At 43.1% G+C, this 19,428-nt stretch overlaps 1 protein-coding gene across 2 annotated transcripts; it reads left to right on the top strand.

Annotated features, from left to right (window-relative positions):
- The first annotated feature begins 3,279 nt into the window (after positions 1-3,279).
- On the top strand, positions 3,280-19,184 carry LOC125543260. Of its 2 annotated transcripts, XM_048706555.1 has the most exons (4): positions 3,285-3,790; positions 3,987-4,058; positions 4,139-4,274; positions 18,596-19,184. In XM_048706555.1, the coding sequence occupies exons 1-4, from the start codon at positions 3,785-3,787 to the stop codon at positions 18,604-18,606; spliced, it is 225 nt and encodes a 74-aa protein (XP_048562512.1). In that variant the 5' UTR covers positions 3,285-3,784; the 3' UTR covers positions 18,607-19,184. The 2 variants fall into 2 exon arrangements, with proteins under 2 accessions (XP_048562511.1, XP_048562512.1); XM_048706554.1 differs by lacking the exon at positions 18,596-19,184 and having other exon boundaries at positions 3,280-3,790; positions 4,139-6,041.
- Positions 19,185-19,428: the final 244 nt, after the last annotated feature.

Genomic DNA, 19,428 nt, shown 5'->3' with positions numbered 1-19,428 from the left:
CAATCGTGCGCCGCTCTCACCTCTAGCGCAACTGTCCTTCGCGGTTCGCCACGTGGATCACCCCAGATAGCCGCTTTGATGCACATCTTATTGTTTTTGATGGAAGATGGATGGCCGCCATTATTGATGGCCCCACAGGGTATCTCGATGGTTATGTTGCGCAGAGCGAAGGAAATCAAAAGAAGATCTAGGAAAACAGAATTCCGACGAGCAGTAGTATGAGTGGGAAGGAGTTGGATGAGTTACGAAAGAAGTTGCCAATTTTTATCGAGGGTGCTCAGCAGCTTCCTTGGTCAGGGGCGCACCATTTTGCTGCTACAGTGTCACTTGGCTATAGAAGCTTAGTCAAATCTTTTAATATCATGTATAGAAATGTCAACAGCATAGCTCCTCAGCCTTCAGAAACTGATGTAATAAAATCTGGAGAAGTTTTTATTGTGCACCTGTCAGAGGCGGGAAGGTCAGATCGAGTATTCATGATTGCAAAGACTAATTTTATGTGTGGTATCCTGTTTGGTACTACACTACTGACAGAAGCAAGACGTTGGTCCAAGCGAACCATCATGGCCTTGAAGATAACCGAAGATGTTACAGCAGATAAATGGGAGGGAAAGAGAGAGGAGGCAGCAACAAGGCCTGTAGACCTTAATGATACACCCTTCGAAGCAGAGCTGTGGCCTCATCTAGAAATCTTAGAAGACCTTAGATTGTTCTATAGGGAAGGCACAGTTCGCAGAAGGTTCGAGTTAGTAAATTTGCCTGTGCAACTTGGCAAAGAGGGGCCCATTGGTGATGATCTGGACGATGAGTTGACAGGGGATGATGAGCACGAGGGTTCAAAGTTCTTAATACAACCTGTCTTGCATTTTAAACGCAACAAAGGGCCGAGACCACATGGTGCCAATGGCAATAAGAAAGAGGTAGCAGAAAGTGTCAATAATGTGGAAACTGACTGTGGGCGTGCATCAAAAGAAGCTTCAAAAACCAAAAATCTTGTTAGTGATAAGCTCCCGGGAGAAGCATCTGAACAGTTACACCATTCTGTTAGGGCACTAGTTGAAGCTTTGATCATTTCAGAGGATAAAGCTGAAACAACAAAAGGGCCAGCGGCTATTATCAATCTGGGCAATAGTTGCTACGCAAGTTGCACATTACAGTATTGTCAAACTGTCCCAGAGCTGCAATTGGAGTTGGAAAGGTATCACTACCCCCTCAAATTTCCTCTTTGATTATACCTCAGATTATATAGGCTAACCATTGTCTATTATTTTTCTTTTCCAGATACCTAAAAGGTCCAAGAACTCGAATCGCCAGTCAATCAGGGCATGGTCTAATTGATGCTCTACATCAAACTATAGTACGACTTGGTAATAATGGTAGACCTATACGTCCTAACAGATTTATGAAGGTCAGCACGTCCTTGCCATTTCTTCTATTAGTTTTGTGCAAATCTGTTTTTATCTAGATCTGATGCATCAAGGTATAAATGTTTTGGTGCTTTCTCACCGTTTTTTTAGCAGATACTACGTGAAGTGTATCCAGATTTTGGAGAGATGCAAGGGCGCCATTATAGGCAACAGGTACCTTCTGTTCAACTAGTACGGTGGAGGTGGAAATATCATTAACAACATATATTAGCCATGTGTTCAATCTTTTATAACATTTTATTTACTTACTAGATGGATTCAAAGACTTCGATAGTTAGAAATATCTGCAAACCATAACCAGGCTTCTAAGATAAACTTCTCATAGCGTGAGATCTCAAACTGAGTTTGCAGGGGAGCGAACCTTTTTTCGAACTGGAAGTATGGGGAAAAATGAAAATCATAAAGAAAATACTGTGAAAATTATGGCAATAGCTATCATTAGAGAAGAAATAAATGTCAGTGTGACCGGAGAGCCTAGTGAACAGGCAGGAAGGCAACGATGCCCAGATCACCCCTTATGTTATTTATGAGAAGTTACTAACCATAAACGTTGCAGGTCTCATCAACCTGATCGGGAAGTTCTGGGGGAAACCCTAGATCTGGGTCTACCGGATCGGACGAGGTGCTATCAGTATCGTTCTCCCTCATGGGGGCATCGTTTTGGAGCGAGTGCTGGTTGGAGGGGACAAGAGGAGGAGCGGTGTTTCGTCTGCTCCATTGATGACGGCGGATCTCGGCGGCGTGGCGCAGTGGAGACTCGGCGCCTGATGAGCGGAGATGGACTCGCGCAGGAGGGTGACGCTGCCTGGCGTCATGGTGGCGTCGATGGCAGTTGGACCGGCCAAGGTTAATGCAGCAGTACAACTCTGAAGATGAATTCGTGGCAGGTGGCTGCGGCGGCCTCATACCCGGCAGGGGTCCTGGTTGAGAAACACGCCGGACTGGTGGGTGCCCATACCCGACAGGCGTCCTGGGTGGGACCTCAAGTCTTTAGATGTTTAGGTTTGGCTGCGTGGTCTGTTTGATATTAGGCCCAGACTTTCAGCGCCCCTACATCAACTGGATAGGGATAGCGACAATTGTTGCTTAGTTTGGTGGCTTTAGACTTATTGGTGTATGACTCTGTACGGTTTTGTGTCAATAATTAATAAAATGGCCGTATGCATCGTCCAGATGCAGAGGCGAGGGGTCGTCCTCTTTTTCTAAAAAAGGAAAACCACAAACTTGTTAGAGTTAGGGCATGTTCTGATTCTCTCCAGCTCTCAACTCTGCAAACTTCACACGAGAAGCTGACCCGAACGCATAAGCCGTGAGAAGCTAGATCTGAGAAGCTAAACCATCCCCTAATGTAAAAAGGAGAAGCAAGGTTGGCCCAGCTCCACCAAAATGCGAAGCGTGGAGTTCGATCAATTTACACCCAACTGCCACCGCCAAAGATACCGCTTCACCGCCTCTCCATTCGAAAAGAAAACGAGCAGCTCGAATCGTTACGCTCAGCCTCGCTCGAACGAGTACCCCTCCTAATTGGGCTAGATCCACTCGGCCCAACCTATGCCTAACAGGCCAGAGCCCTCCCAACCGGGCTGCAGCTGTGGGAGAAGCTGTGGATGGAACCGAACACTCCTGGGATCGCTATGTGAAGTTAGAAGCGAGGAGAAGAAGTTGAACATGTGGAGTTCTGTGAAGCTGGAGAGAATCAGAACAGGCTCTTAATCTTTTCATATAAAACCCTTTAACAGTGGCGGTAAGGGCAACTTCTCGCCTATGCCACGTCCAAAGATTTACTGTCGTTGGTGAAAGGAAAAAAAGATTTAATCAGCGCAGGAAATTTCGAGGCAACTTCCTCCGGTATCGAGCACAGCGCACGCAACCCACCTCTCTCGTTCTCTCCGCACACGCAACCTCTCGCACCGCACGCCAACGCAGCCGCCGCCTCTTCTCTTCCATCGTCGTCATCGCCTCGTCGGATCTGGGGAGAAAGAGAGTGTGAGTCTCCTACCTCCGCCGCGTCCGCGTCCGCATCACTCTTCCACGCCCTGGCGCCGCCGCGTCCGCCACTTCTCCTCGCCTTGTCGTCCCCGTCCCTCTCTCATAGCCGAGCTCCAGCCCTCCACCATCCCCTCCTCCTTGACCGCCTCTCCCCTCGTCTGAAGGAGCACGGGGCTGGCAGCTGCGCCTGAGCCGCCACAAGGCCGTCAGGTAGAGAAGATCTGGTGCCCACGGGCCGTTCCCGCCGCTGTCCGAGTCCGACGTCTCGAAGTTGCCAGAGTCGCCGTCGCCATACGAAGACGAGTCGGTGGGGAGATGCTGGTGTTGGGATTCGGGAGGGTCCAATCTGCAGCAAATCCTTGGGAGATATGACGGTAAGTTGTGCCACTTGATGCCAAAACTGTTTCTGCATTTCCCTCTGATGATTGTGTTCTTCTATCTCATGAAATTTAGAAATTTTAGAAGCTATTGTTTTCGAGTTAACAATTTCCTCTGTATTAATGCCACATTTCTTTTAAAAACAAAGCGAACAAATTTAATGTGAAGTCCATATCCTCTGTTTCTCTGTAGGTGTATTTTGGAATGCTCGACGGCTTGTTGGCTGCAGAAGAGCTTCCTGAGGAATACCGGAACCGATGCCAGGTACACTATTTCTCTCATTCTGATTTTGTTCTTTCCATTGACTGAAGGATTTACGCTGCCGCTGTGCCTGATTGCTCCAGGATATACTCTGTAACGACTGCGGAAAAAGGGCTTTCTCGGTTCCACTCGTTGTATCACAAATGCGCCGCCTGTGGCTCGTACAACACCAGAGTTATCAAGACCGAGGCACCAGATTGTTCCATGTCGAATTAACAGGCGAGTCGTTTTCTGTTTTCTTCTTCTACTCGATTCTTTTGGAAATTCGCCTCTACAATATATCTCGATACAGAGGAGCATTGCATATGTATAGGTACGGAGCATGGATGTCCCTTTTTGTTAGCAACGCAGTTAATAGTCAGTTTACTATAGCAAAACACTATTAATTCTATGTAGTAACAGCCATTCGCCCCGTCTCTAGGATAATGCTTTAGGATAGTGCAAGAAATGGCAGTCTGGCAGCATGAATAGAACCAAGGCCGCCTGTCACTGCGCCACCCTGCATCACCCGGGGCCTCGTTCCTCGCTCCAATTGGCCATTTTGGCTTTGCATCTCCTGCGGCTGCACAGTCCTGTCATGGCGAGTTCGTGACCAGCCGAATCGTCCGCCCGAGGCATGGGCAAGGCCCAGCAGCACCAATGCTACCAACAAAAAATGCCTCTTCTGTCCAAGCTGCATCCGACACGGACACCACTTCAACTAGAGTACCAAACCATGCAACCAGACTTGGCTATTTCCAGTGCAAAAAAGAGCCAGCAGCCCCGGCCTTGGGTCTGCTGTTGTTGTAATGTTGTTGATGGAAGCTTCTCGTGGTCAGGGTGCCGAGCAGAGACTCTCACGTCCTCAGGGGGAAGGCCTCCTTGTAGTTTTGCAGACCGGATGAGCAGACGTTTGCTAGCAGCAAGTCGACAGTCGATGTGATCTCTCCAGGCCCAGGATGCGCTAGCTTTCTGCTCTGCACCACCGGTGCACGCCATGCTGGCCAGAGTTAGGCTCGGCACGCCTGGCATTTCTCTCGATGGTCCAATCTTGTGTGGCGAACAAGTCTCAGAGCTGTGTCTGTCGAATTGACCCTCTGTTCCAGTCCAATGGTTTAGGACATGAATGAAAGAGTCAGCATGCAAGCCAAGACTGCGTTACTCTATTTGAACTATGCATTTTACGAGTACGCTGACAGGTGTAAGATAGTAAGATTTAAAATGTGTTGGCGAAAAGATTTATCACTTATCAGTAGGCTCAAACTGTACAACGACGAGGATGTGGATGAGGACGAGGTCGAGCCCCTTCCCGGCGCGATCTCCTTTTGGAGGCTATTCAACTTCGTCGATGGCCTCGACTGGGCACTCATGGCCGCTGGCACAGTCGCCGCCGCCGCCCACGATGCAGCATTCGTAGTCTACATGCACTAATGGTCCTTGAATTTTCTCGACGCTGAGCGGATTTAGTCTGCTGTACACAGTTGTAGCGACGAGCCCCTCAACCAATTTAAGCAGGTAAACTGTTGCTTCACATGCTCGTCTCTTAATTGCACGCCTGACAGGGCCTGCAACATGATATTTATTGCCTGACTCCCAAAGGTAAATTCAACAACAAATGTGTTTAGGATCCTGTAAGGAACCAGATGCCTCTCTCAATATCTATTGGATACAAGCTTTGATTACAAGCAACACCAATGGAGATACAAAGTTTGGGGATCAGGAAGAACAGAAGGAGGAGGACGAGAGGTAGGGGAAGAGAGACACCGTGCCAAAGCCGTGATCCACTGGATGACCAGAACAATGCCTACTCCCTCGTACTTGTACTCTGTAGCTTTAGTGGTTTCCTGATGGGCCAGGCCCACGTACCGGTCCAGGGGCAAACCCACATGTTGGGTAACGTAGTAATTTCAAAAAAATTCCTACGCACACGCAAGATCATGGTGATGCATAGCAACGAGAAGGTAGAGTGTTGTCTACGTACCCTCGTAGACCGGAAGCGGAAGCGTTAGCACAACGCGGTTGATGTAGTCGTACGTCTTCACGGCCCGACCGATCAAGCACTAAAACTACGGCACCTCCGAGTTCTAGAACACGTTCAGCTCGATGACGATCCCCGGACTCCGATCCAGCAAAGTGTCGGGGAAGAGTTCCGTCAGCACGACGGCGTGGTGACAATCTTGATGTTCTACCGTCGCAGGGCTTCGCCTAAGCACCACTACAATATTATCGAGGATTATGGTGGAGGGGGGCACCGCACACGGCTAAGAGAACGATCACAAAGATCAACTTGTGTCTCTATGGGGTGCCCCCTGGCCACGTATATAAAGGAGTGGAGGAGGGGAGGGGCCGGCCCTCTCTATGGCGCGCCCTAGGGGAGTCCTATTCCCACCGGGAGTAGGATTCCCCCTTTCCTAGTAGAACTAGGAGCCCTTCCAAATAGTAGGAGTAGGAGGGAAGGAAAGGGAAGGGAAAAGGAGAAGGAAGGAAGGGGGCGCCCCCTTCCCTAGTCCAATTCGGACTAGACCAAGGGGAGGGGTGCGGCCACCCTTGAGGCCCTTTTCCTCCTTTCCCGTATGGCCCAATAAGGCCCAATATGTATTCCCGTAACTCTCCGGTACTCCGAAAAATATCCGAATCACTCGGAACCTTTCCGATGTCCGAATATAGTCGTCCAATATATCGATCTTTATGTCTCGACCATTTCGAGACTCCTCGTCATGTCCCCTATCTCATCCGGGACTCCAAACTCCTTCGGTACATCAAAACTCATAATATAACTGTCATCGAAACCTTAAGCGTGCGGACCCTACGGGTTCGAGAACAATGTAGACATGACCGAAACACGTCTCCGGTCAATAAACAATAGCGGAACCTGGATGCTCATATTGGCTCCCACATATTCTATGAAGATCTTTATTGGTCAGACCGCATAACAACATACGTTGTTCCCTTTGTCATCGGTATGTTACTTGCCCGAGATTCGATCGTCGGTATCTCAATACCTAGTTCAATCTCGTTACTGGCAAGTCTCTTTACTCGTTCTGTAATACATCATCTCACAACTAACTCATTAGTTGCAATGCTTGCAAGGCTTTAGGTGATGTGCATTACCGAGAGGGCCCAGAGATACCTCTCCGACAATCGGAGTGACAAATCCTAATCTCGAAATACGCCAACCCAACAAGTACCTTCGGAGACACCTGTAGAGCACTTTTATAATAACCCAGTTACGTTGTGACGTTTGGTGGCACACAAAGTGTTCCTCTGGTAAACGGGAGTTGCATAATCTCATAGTCACAGGAACATGTATAAGTCATGAAGAAAGCAATAGCAACAAATTAAATGATCAAGTGCTATGCTAACGGAATGGGTCAAGTCAATCACATAATTCTCCTAATGATGTGATCCCGTTAACCAAATGACAACTCATGTCTATGGTTAGGAAACATAACCATCTTTAATCAACGAGCTAGTCAAGTAGAGGCATACTAGTGACACTCTGTTTGTCTATGTATTCACACATGTATTATGTTTCTGGTTAATACAATTCTAGCATGAATAATAAACATTTATCATGATATAAGGAAATATATAATAACTTTATTATTGCCTCTAGGGCATATTTCCTTTCAGTCTCCCGCTTGCACTAGAGTCAATAATCTAGTTCACATCGCCATGTGATTTAACATCAATAGTTTACATCGCCATGTGATTAACACCCATAGTTCACATCGACATGTGACCAACACTCAAAGGGTTTACTAGAGCCAATAATCTAGTTCACATCGCCATGTGATTAACACCCAAAGAGTACTGAGGTGTGATCATGTTTTGCTTGTGAGAGAATTTTAGTCAACGGGTCTGCCACATTCAGATCCGTAAGTATTTTGTAAATTTCTATGTCAACAATGCTCTGCACAGAGCTACTCTAGCTAATTTCTCCCACTTTCAATATGTATCCAGATTGAGATTTAGAATCATCTAGATCAGTGTAAAATTTGCATTGACGTAACCCTTTACGACGAACCTTTTGTCACTTCCATAATCGAGAACCATATCCTTATTCCACTAAGGATAATTTTGACCAATGTCCAGTGATCTACTCCTAGATCACTATTGTACTCCTTTCCCAAACTCAGGACAGGGTATACAATAGGTCTGGTACACAGCATGGCATACTTTATAGAACCTATGGCTGAGGCATAGGGAATGACTTTCATTCTCTCTCTATCTTCTGCCGTGGTTGGGTTTTGAGTCTTACTCAACTTCACACCTTGTAACACAGGCATGAACTTCTTCTTTGACTGTTCTATTTTGAACTACTTCAAAATCTTGTCAAGGTATGTACTCATTGAAAAACTTATCAAGCATCTTGATCTATCTCTATAGATCTTGATGCTCAATATGTAAGCAGCTTCACCGAGGTCTTTCTTTGAAAAACTCCTTTCAAATATTCCTTTATGCTTTGCAGAATAATTCTACATTATCTCCGATCAACAATATGTCTTTCACATATACTTATCAGAAATGTTGTAGTGCTCCCACTCACTTTCTTGTAAATACAGGCTTCATCGCAATTCTGTATAATACTATATGCTTGATCAACTTATCAAAGCGTATATTCCAACTCTGAGATGCTTGCACCATTCCATAGATGGATCGCTGGAGCTTGCATATTTTGTTAGTACCTTTAGGATTGACAAAACCTTCTGGTTGCATCATATACAACTCTTCTTTAATAAATCCATTAAGTAATGCAGTTTTGTTTATCCATTTGCCAGATTTCATAAAATGCGGCAATTGCTAACATGATTCGGACAGACTTAAGCATAGATATGAGTGAGAAACTCTAATCGTAGTCAACACCTTGAACTTGTTGAAAACCTTTTTGCGACAATTCTAGCTTTGTAGATAGTAACACTACTATCAGCGTCCCTCTTCCTCTTGAAGATCCATTTAATCTCAATGGCTCACCGATCATTGGGCAAGTCAATCAAAGTCCATATTTTGTTCTCATACATGGATCTCATCTCAGATTTCATGGCCTCAAGCCATTTCACGGAATCTGGGCTCATCATCGCTTACTCATAGTTCGTAGGCTCGTCATGGTCAAGTAACATGACCCCTAGAATAGGATTACCGTACCACTCTGGTGTGGATCTCACTCTGGTTTACCTACGAGGTTCGGTAGTAACTTGATCTGAAGTTACATGATCATCATCATTAGCTTCCTCACTAATTGGTGTAGTAATCATAGGAACAAATTTCTGTGATGAACTACTTTCCAATAGGGGAGCAGGTACAGTTACCTCATCAAGTTCTACTTTCCTCCCACTCACTTCTTTCGAGAGAAACTCCTTTTCTAGAAAGGATCCATTCAAAGCAACGAATATATTGCCTTCGGATCTATGATAGAAGGTGTACCCAACATTTTCTTTTGGGTATCCTATCAAGACGCACTTCTCCAATTTGGGTTAGAGCTTATCAGGTTGAAACTTTTTCACATAAGCATTGCAACCTCAAACTTTAAGAAATGGCACCTTAGGTTTCTTGCCAAACCATAGTTCATACGGTGTTGTCTCAACGGATTTAGATGGTGCCCTATTTAACGTGAATGCAGCTGTCTCTAATGCATAACCCCAAAACGATAGTGGTAGATCGGTAAGAGACATCATAGATCGCACCATATCTAATAAAGTACGGTTATGATGTTCGGACACACCATTATGCTGTGGTGTTCCAGGTGGCGTGAGTAGTGAAACTATTTCACATTGTTTTTAACTGAAGGCCAAACTCGTAACTCAAATATTTTACTTCTGCGATCATATCGTAGAAACTTTTATTTTTGTTACGATGATTCTCCACTTCACTCTGAAATTCTTTGAACTTTTCAAATGTTTCAGACTTGTGTTTCATCAAGTAGATATACTCATATCTGCTCAAATCATCTGTGAAGATCAGAAAATAATGATACCTGCCGCGAGCTTCAATATTCACCGGACCACATACATCAGTATGCATGATTTCCAAAAAATTTGTTGCTTGCTGCATTGTTCCGGAGAACGGAGTCTTAGTCATCTTGCCCATGAGGCATGGTTCGCAAGCATCAACTGATTCATAATCAAGTGATTCCAAAAGTCCATCAGCATGGAGTTTCTTCATGCGCTTTACACCAATATGATCTAAACGGCAGTGCCACAAATAAGTTGCACTATCATTATTAACTTTGCATCTTTTGGTTTCAATATTATGAATATGTGTATCACTACGATCGAGATCCAATGAACCATTTTCATTGGGTGTGTAACCATATATGTAAATAGAATAACAATTTATTCTCTTACTTAAATGAATAATCGTATTGCAATAAACATGATCAAATCATATTCATGCTCAATGCAAACACCAAATAACACTTATTTAGGTTTAACACTAATCCCGAAAGTATAGGGAGTGTGCGATGATGATCATATCAATTTTGGAACCACTTCCAACACACATCGTCACTTCACCCTTAACTAGTCTCTATTCATTCTGCAACTCCCGCTTCGATTTACTGCTCTTAGCAACTAAACCGGTATCAAATACTAAGGGGTTGCTATGAACACTAGTAAAATACACATCAATAATCTGTATATCAAATATACCTTGTTCACTTTGCCATCATTCTTATCCGCCAAATACTTGGGGCAGTTCTGCTTCCAGTGACCAGTCCCTTTGCAGTAGAAGCACTTAGTCTCAGGCTTAGGATCAGACTTGGGCTTCTTCACTTGAGCAACAACTTGCTTGCCGTTCTTCTTGAAGTTCCCCTTCTTCCCTTTGCCCTTTTCTTGAAACTAGTGGCCTTGTCTACCATCAACACTTGATATTTTTCTTGATTTCTACCTTCGTCGATTTCAGCATTACGAAGAGCTTGTGAATCGTTTCCGTTATCCCTTGCATATCATAGTTCATCACGAAGTTCTACTAACTTGGTGATGGTGACTAGAGAATTCTATCAATCACTATTTTATCTGGAAGATTAACTCCCACTTGATTCAAGCGATTGTAGTACCCAGACAATCTGAGCACATGCTCACTGCTTGAAATATTCTCCTCCATCTTTTAGGCTATAGAACTTGTTGGAGACTTCATATCTCTCAACTCGGGTATTTACTTGAAATATTAACTTCAACTCCTGGAACATCTCATATGGTCCATGACGTTCAAAACATCTTTGAAATCCCGATTCTAAGCTGTTAAGCATGGTGCACTAAACTATCAAGTAGTCATCATATTGAGCTAGCCAAATGTTCATAACGTGTGCATCTGCTCCTGCAATAGGTCAGTCACCTAGCGGTGCATCAAGGACATAATTCTTCTGTGCAGCAATGAGGATAAACCTCAGATCACGGATCCAATCCGCATCATTGCTACTAACATCTTTCAACTTAGTTTTCTCTAGGAACATATCAAAAATAAAACAGGGGATCTAAACGCGAGCTATTGATCTACAACATAGATATGCTAATACTACCAGGACTAAGTTCATGATAAATTAAAGTTCAATTAATCATATTACTTAAGAACTCCCACTTAGATAGACATCCCTCTAATCATCTAAGTGATCACGTGATCCAAATCAACTAAACCATAACCGATCATCACGTGAAATGGAGTAGCTTTCAATGATGAACATCATTATGTTGATCATATCTACTATATGATTCACGCTCGACCTTTCGGTCTCAGTGTTCCGAGGCCATATCTGCATATGCTAGGCTTGTCAAGTTTAACCTGAGTATTCTGCGTGTGCAAAACTGGCTTGCGCCCGTTGTAGATGGATGTAAAGCTTATCACACCTGATCATCACGTGGTGTCTGGGCACGACGAACTTTGGCAACGGTGCATACTCAGGGAGAACAATTTTTATCTTGAAATTTAGTGAGAGATCATCTTATAAAGCTACCGCCGAACTAAGCAAAATAAGATGCATAAAAGATAAACATCACATGCAATCAAAATATGTGACATGATATGGCCATCATCATCTTGTGCCTTTGATCTCCATCTCCAAAACATCGTCATGATTTCCATCGTCACCAGCATGACACCATGATCTCCATCATCTTGATCTATATCAATGTGTCGTCACATGGTCGTCTCGCCAACTATTGCTCTTGCAACTATTGCTATCGCATAGCGATAAAGTAAAGCAATTATTTGGCGCTTGCATCTTATGCAATAAAGAGACAACCATAAGGCTTCTGCCAGTTGCCGATAACTTCAACAAAACATGATCATCTTATACAACAACTTTAATCTCATCATGTCTTGACCATATCACATCACAACATGCCCTGCAAAAACAAGTTAGACGTCCTCTACTTTGTTGTTGCAAGTTTTACGTGGCTGCTACGGGCTTAGCAAGAACCGTTCTTACCTACGCATCAAAACCACAACGATAGTTTGTCAAGTTGGTGCTGTTTTAACCTTCGCAAGGACCGGGCGTAGCCACACTCGGTTCAACTAAAGTTGAAGAAACTGACACCCACTAGTCACCTGTGTGCATAGCACGGCGGTAAAACCAGTCTCGCGTAAGCGTACGTGTAATGCCGGTCCGGGCCGCTTCATCCAACAATACCGCCGAACCAAAGTGTGACATGCTGGTAAGCAGTATGACTTATATCGCCCACAACTCACTTGTGTTCTACTCGTGCATATTACATCAACGCATAAAACCTAGGCTCGGATGCCACTGTTGGGTAACGTAGTGATTTAAAAAAATTTCCTACACACACGCAAGATCATGGTGATGCATAGCAACGAGAGGGGAGAGTGTTGTCTACTACCCTCGTAGACTGGAAGCGGAAGCGTTAGCACAACGCGGTTGATGTAGTCATACGTCTTCACGGTCCGACCGATCAAGCACCGAAACTACGACACCTCCGAGTTCTAGCACACGTTCAGCTCGATGACGATCCCCGGACTCCGATCCAGCAAAGTGTCGGGGAAGAGTTCCATCAGCACGACGACGTGGTGACGATCTTGATGTTCTACCGTCGCAGGGTTTCGCCTAAGCACCGCTACAATATTATCGAGGATTATGGTGGAGGGGGGCACCGCACACGGCTAAGAGAACTATCACAAAGATCAACTTGTGTCTCTATGGGGTGCCCCCTGGCCACGTATATAAAGGAGTGGAGGAGGGGAGGGCCGGCCCTCTCTATGGCGCGCCCTAGAGGAGTCCTACTCCCACCGGGAGTAGGATTCCCCCTTTCCTAGTAGAACTAGGAGCCCTTCCAAGTAGTAGGAGTAGGAGGGAAGGAAAGGGAAGGGAAAAAGGAGAAGGAAGGAAGGGGGCGCCCCCCTTCCCTAGTCCAATTCGGACCAGACCAAGGGGAGGGGTGCGGCCAACCTTGAGGCCCTTTTCCTCCTTTCCCGTATGGCGTATTCCCGTAACTCTCCGGTACTCCGAAAAATACCCGAATCATTCGGAACCTTTCCGATGTCCGAATATAGTCGTCCAATATATCGATATTTATGTCTCGACCATTTCGAGACTCCTCGTCATGTCCCCAATCTTATCCGGGACTCCGAACTCCTTCGGTACATCAAAACTAATAAACTCATAATATAACTGTCATCGAAACCTTAAGCGTGCGGACTCTACGGTTTCGAGAACAATGTAGACATGACCGAGACACGTCTCCGGTCAATAACCAATAGCAGAACCTGGATGCTCATATTGGCTCCCACATATTCTACGAAGATCAACATACGTTGTTCCCTTTGTCATCGGTATGTTACTTGCCCGAGATTCGATCGTCGGTATCTCAATACCTAGTTCAATCTCGTTACCGGCAAGTATCTTTACTCGTTCCGTAATACATCATCTCGCAACTAACTCATTAGTTGCAATGCTTGCAAGGCTTTAGGTGATGTGCATTACCGAGAGGGCCCAGAGATACCTCTCCGACAATCGGAGTGACAAATCCTAATCTCGAAATACGCCAACCCAACAAGTACCTTCGGAGACACCTGTAGAGAACCTTTATAATCACCCAGTTACATTGTGACGTTTGGTGGCACACAAAGTGTTCCTCTGGTAAACGGGAGTTGCATAATCTCATAGTCATAGGAACATGTATAAGTCATGAAGAAAGCAATAGCAACAAATTAAACGATCAAGTGTTATGATAACGGAATGGGTCAAGTAAATCACATCATTCTCCTAATGATGTGATCCTGTTAATCAAATGACAACTCATGTCTATGGTTAGGAAACATAACCATCTTTAATCAACGAGCTAGTCAAGTAGAGGCATACTAGTGACACTCTGTTTGTCTATGTATTCACACATGTATTATGTTTCCGGTTAATACAATTCTAGCATGAATAATAAACATTTATCATGATATAAAGAAATATATAATAACTTTATTATTGCCTCTAGGGAATATTTCCTTTCACCACAACCCAGTCAGGAGAGGCTCCTGACATCCCTCCCTTCTTGAAATGCGGCTTGACACTACAAGAAATATGTCAACTTATGACCTTCTGTGAGTGACCCTCGAAGAATTGGTCATAAATCTATGACCATTTTAGACCAATTGGTCAAAAGCTGTTCAGGGGGCTCCAAACCCTAAACCATTGCGACCATTTTTGTTAGAAAGGTCGTAATTTCGTTACACAAAATGGTCACAAAGCAAACAGTGCTGGTCCGCTGCCTTATTTCTAGCTGATCATGACCAATATAGATGGTCATAGGCTTGTAGATTGTGGTGGGTTGTGATGACTAGGCGCCATCTCATCAGTTTTGCCTATGTGTCATGTCCATGTGGCAGTTTTTGCCCTAGATTGTGAAGCAACCTATATTTCTATCATTCCCAAAATTCCCAAAAAAATCTCATAAATTCTTTGGGTCATATCTTCATCAAATATGTAAAAATCCTTCCTTGCCTAGTGCAAAACTAATTCAACAATATTCATTTTCCTATTATGTTCACAACAACACTTTATGAAGGAAGTGCTATTTATATATTCTTGATTGCCCTAGGAATTTTTGGGCACTCTTTCCTATCCAAATCATTACCGCATGACAAAATTCAGCTCCATTTGCCTAGCAAATCTTCCTCGGCAAATTTCCAAAGTTTTTGTCCACCTAGAAGCATTGTGAAGGAAGTATCTTTTTTATATCTCTAAATGACATGAAATTTATACAGTTCCTTCATATGCCCAAATTATCGCCCTCCTCCAAATTGCAGCTCAGTCAAATCATCTATGTGAGCCCAGGTTCAATTTATATTTTATGGCCAAATTGGCACGTTGCAAAGCAAGTGTTATATAGACCCCTCCTATTACCCTCAAACTTTTCAGGCACTCTTCCATACCCAAATCATTGCCACATGATAATATTCAGCTCAATTTTCCTAGTAAATATTTCTCGGGAAATTTTCAAATTTCTACCTCGAGAGAAGCTTTGTGAAGTAAGTACTAGCTAGGCTTACCCAAGTGATCTGAAAATTTACCAGCGCATGGCCATACCTAAGTAACTTATCTACACCAATTTTGAGCTCATTTCATTCATCCAATCTCTCTCACTAGTTTTCCCAAGTTTCTGTCCATAGAAGAGCATTGTGAAGGAAGTACTACTTTGGCATGTCCAAATGGTATCAATTTTCTACAATGCTTTCCTATGCCCAAATAACCATCCTCCAAAAAACTTCAGCTCAATCCATTCATTATTTTGAGCCCAGCTTCAACATTCATATTTTTGTCCAGCGTGGTACTTTGCAAAGCAAGTACCACCTAGGATCCTCCTTTTGAGCTAAAACTTTGTGAATACATTCTCCTTAGTAGATGATCATCCTCAGCCAAAACTCATGTCCATTGGCCATGTGCATTTCCCGTACCGCTAATCAAACACTTGGCTGCTAATTCATGTTTGAGCATCGATCGGTCTCCTCGTGAGAATCTTATATTGTAATTGTCTTCCTAGCACCAACCTGGGGAGTGCCCAACCCACTAGACATGCCTAGGCCGCCCAGAACACATGGCAACATTACGGTCACGCGGTGACCACGCGACGGGCATGCGAGTTTACGCGCTCTAGAGTTGGGGCCCTCGGCCACCGCCCAAACCTCAATGTATCGCCACCAAACCATGTATTTATGATTAAATAGGTCCTTATGTAACTATAAATGATTTTTGGAAAAAATAAATAGCAAACTATGAGGTAGCTGCAGTTCAAATTTGACCCGCTTCCAACTAAATCGGCGGAAATTTGTCTTTTTCACGAGAGGTGGATCAAATTTTTTTACACCCAACCATTTTGTCAATTGTTCATTAAATATGGCCTAGTATTTTATAAAAATGATTTGGTCCAATTTTGCAACAATTATTTGGTAGTTCCTTCATAAAAAAACCTCCTTCCGGGCACTCGAAAAATGGAAAATGGTTTTTTCGTCCAACGAAAATGAAAACTTCCTTAGGAAACATTGTTTGCCATTCCAATATGCACCCTTGTGCACAATATGAGATCATTTGAACAAACTATGCCATGAAAGTGGCCATAAGATTGATCATTTGGCTTGAAAGCCATGAATCTTCACACATGATAGCTCATTTCCGAGAACACTTTTTTAAAATAATTACCGTATTACAAGTTTATTATTTTTCCCGGAAACTTGGTCATATATAATGACACAATGCGAAGGTTTTCCAATTTTTTGAATTTTTTTTGAATTTTTTATGCCCGTTTCAAAATGCGGTCAAAACGGCGGGAATGACCGTTCCTAGCTAGTGGTCGAATCTTGGAATTTTTTTGGTGTTTCTATGATTAAATAGATACTTATGTACCTAGAAATGTTTTTTGGAAAAAATAAATAGCAAACTATGAGGCAGCTGCAGTTCAAATTTGACCCGCTTCCAGCTGAATCGGCGGAAATTTGTCTTTTTCACGAGAGGTGGATCAAAACTTTTTACACCCCAACCATTAAATATAGCCTAGTATTTTATAAAAATGATTTGGTCCAATTTTGCAATAATTATTTGGGAGGTCCTTCACAAAAAAACTCATTTTGGGCACTCGAAAAAATGGAAAATGAATTTTTCGTGCAAAGAAAATGAAAACTTCCTTAGGCAACATTGTTTGGAATTCCAAGATGCACCCTTGTGCACGATATGGGGTCATTTACACAAACTATGCCATGAATGTGGCCATAAGATTGATCATTTGGCTTGATAGCCATGAATCTTCACGCATGATAGCTCATTTCTGAGAACACTTTTTTAAAAGAATTGTCTTATTACAAGTTTATTATTTTTCCTGGAAACTTGGTCACATATAATGACACAATGCGAAGGTTTTCCAATTTTTTGAATTTTTTTGAATTTTTTATGCCCGTTTCAAAATGCGGTCAAAACGGTGGGCTTGACCGTTCCTAGCTAGTGGCTGAATCTTGGAAAACTTTTGATGTTTCTCTGATTAAATAGATACTTATGTAGCTAGAAATGATTTTTGGAAAAAATAAAGAGCAAACTATGAGGCAGTTGTAGTTCATATTTGACCCGCTTCCAACTGAATCGGCGGAAATTTGTCTTTTTCACTAGAGGTGGATAAAAACTTTTTACACCCAACTATTTGGTCAATTGTGCATTAAATATGGCCTAGTATTTTATAAAAATGATTTGGTACAATTTTGCAATAATTATTTGGTAGGTCCTTCACAAAAAAACTCATTTTGGGCACTCGAATTTTTTTGGAAAATAGCTCTTTTGTGTAATGAAAGTGAAAACTCCCTTAGGCAACATTGTTTGGAATTCCAAGATGCACCATTGTGCACAATATGAGATCATTTGAACAAACTATGCCATGAATGTGGCCAATTTATTGGTCATTTCGCTTGAAAGCCATGCAACTTCACATATGGTATCTTATTTCTAAAAGACTTTTTAAGGTATTTACAGTATTGCGAGTTAGTTATTTTTCCTGGACACTAGGTCACATATAGTGACACAATGCAAAGGCTTTCCATTTTTTGATTTTTTTGAATTCTTTATGCCAATTTCAAAACACGGTCAAAACTGCGGGCATCATCGTTCGTACCTACGGGTGGAATCTTACTAAACTCATAGTATTTCTCTAATGAAATATATACATGTGTACCTAAAAATTATTTTTGGAAAAAATAATTAGCAAATTATGAAGTAGATGTAGTTCGAATTTGACCCGATTCGTCCTAATTTGGTACAAGTTGGTTTAAATGGCTAAAAAAGCTAGAAAGGTCGAAAATGCTCCTTGGATTGGGCCAGCCCTAGTCCTTGTGTGCAGTGCAACTTTGGTGCACTGTTGCCTCTGCCTGAGGCTATAGGGCGTGTGAGGCTGCACAATTTTAATGTGGACATAAAGATGAATGACATATCACCACTTTCAAGCTAATTATTTCACACTATGATTTTTGATGATCTTCCACTGTAGTTATCTCAAGCTAATTTGCAACCAGCTGTTTACTTTCTGTACCAAGTTTCATGTTTGAGTTCTAGCATCTTAACCTCGGTACTATGGTGATTTTTGCAGGAGTTGAGTGAGTGCACAAGGATTTGGTGAGGGATCTCATCATGCAGAACTCAAAAACCAGGTAGCTTCCACGTGTTTCTTCCTTGCTTCCTTCCTTTTGTGCATGTGTTTGTTTGCCAAGCACATCTGTAGTCCTTCCTACACATGCGTGTGCGTCTTTGAGCCAGTGTCTACCACCTCGGTGGACAGTAGTACCCAAATGATGGCATATCGTAGTATGTATTAAATAGGTCTAACGTACTGGGACCAGTGCAGGTCAAATAGCCATTTACTTCTGCATAGTGAAATAATATTTACAGATCCTGTGTTGACTAGGCCTTTTCTTTCTTTATTATCTTTGTCAAGCCAATATGATAGTTGTATGATTTGTATCTATTGGTGGTAGCATATTAGCATCACTGTAAATAACTAAATATACTACTTGTTTTCTATTGCAAGTGAATGATGTCAATTTGGTTTGAAATGAATAACCAAACGGGAATGCAAAGCTACTGAGCATATATACTAATTAATAGTATGCTCTGTTCATCTTTTTATACAAATATACTAGCATTAGATATGTATTTTACACTATGTTTCTTGTCGTTCTGTGTTCAGTAGGAATGTCGTTCTGTGTTCAGTAGGAATTTGATCCAGCACAATAGCTTACTTAATTTCTTTACACTACCTTGCTGTTTGACCGCTATTTCTGATCCCTTTTGTTGTTGTACCACAACGGAGAAGCTGGGGCTTCCCTTCGTGCCTACGTACCTGGAGCAGAGCATGCGCATGGGCGGCGGCGGTGTTGGCCTCAAGAGAAGGGAGCTGGCAGGGAGGCCCGAGACATGGGGCGG

This window comes from Triticum urartu, chromosome 3 (assembly GCF_003073215.2).
Source record: "Triticum urartu cultivar G1812 chromosome 3, Tu2.1, whole genome shotgun sequence".
Classification (NCBI taxonomy): Eukaryota; Viridiplantae; Streptophyta; class Magnoliopsida; order Poales; family Poaceae; genus Triticum; species Triticum urartu.
The sequence above is the reverse complement of the archived record's forward strand: the minus strand, read 5'-3'. Positions and strand labels throughout refer to the sequence as shown.

Coding starts and splice junctions, on each gene's coding strand:
- LOC125543260 (XM_048706554.1), top strand. Junction 4,059..4,138: donor AATACCGGAACCGATGCCAG/GTACACTATTTC, acceptor TGATTGCTCCAG/GATATACTCTGTAACGACTG.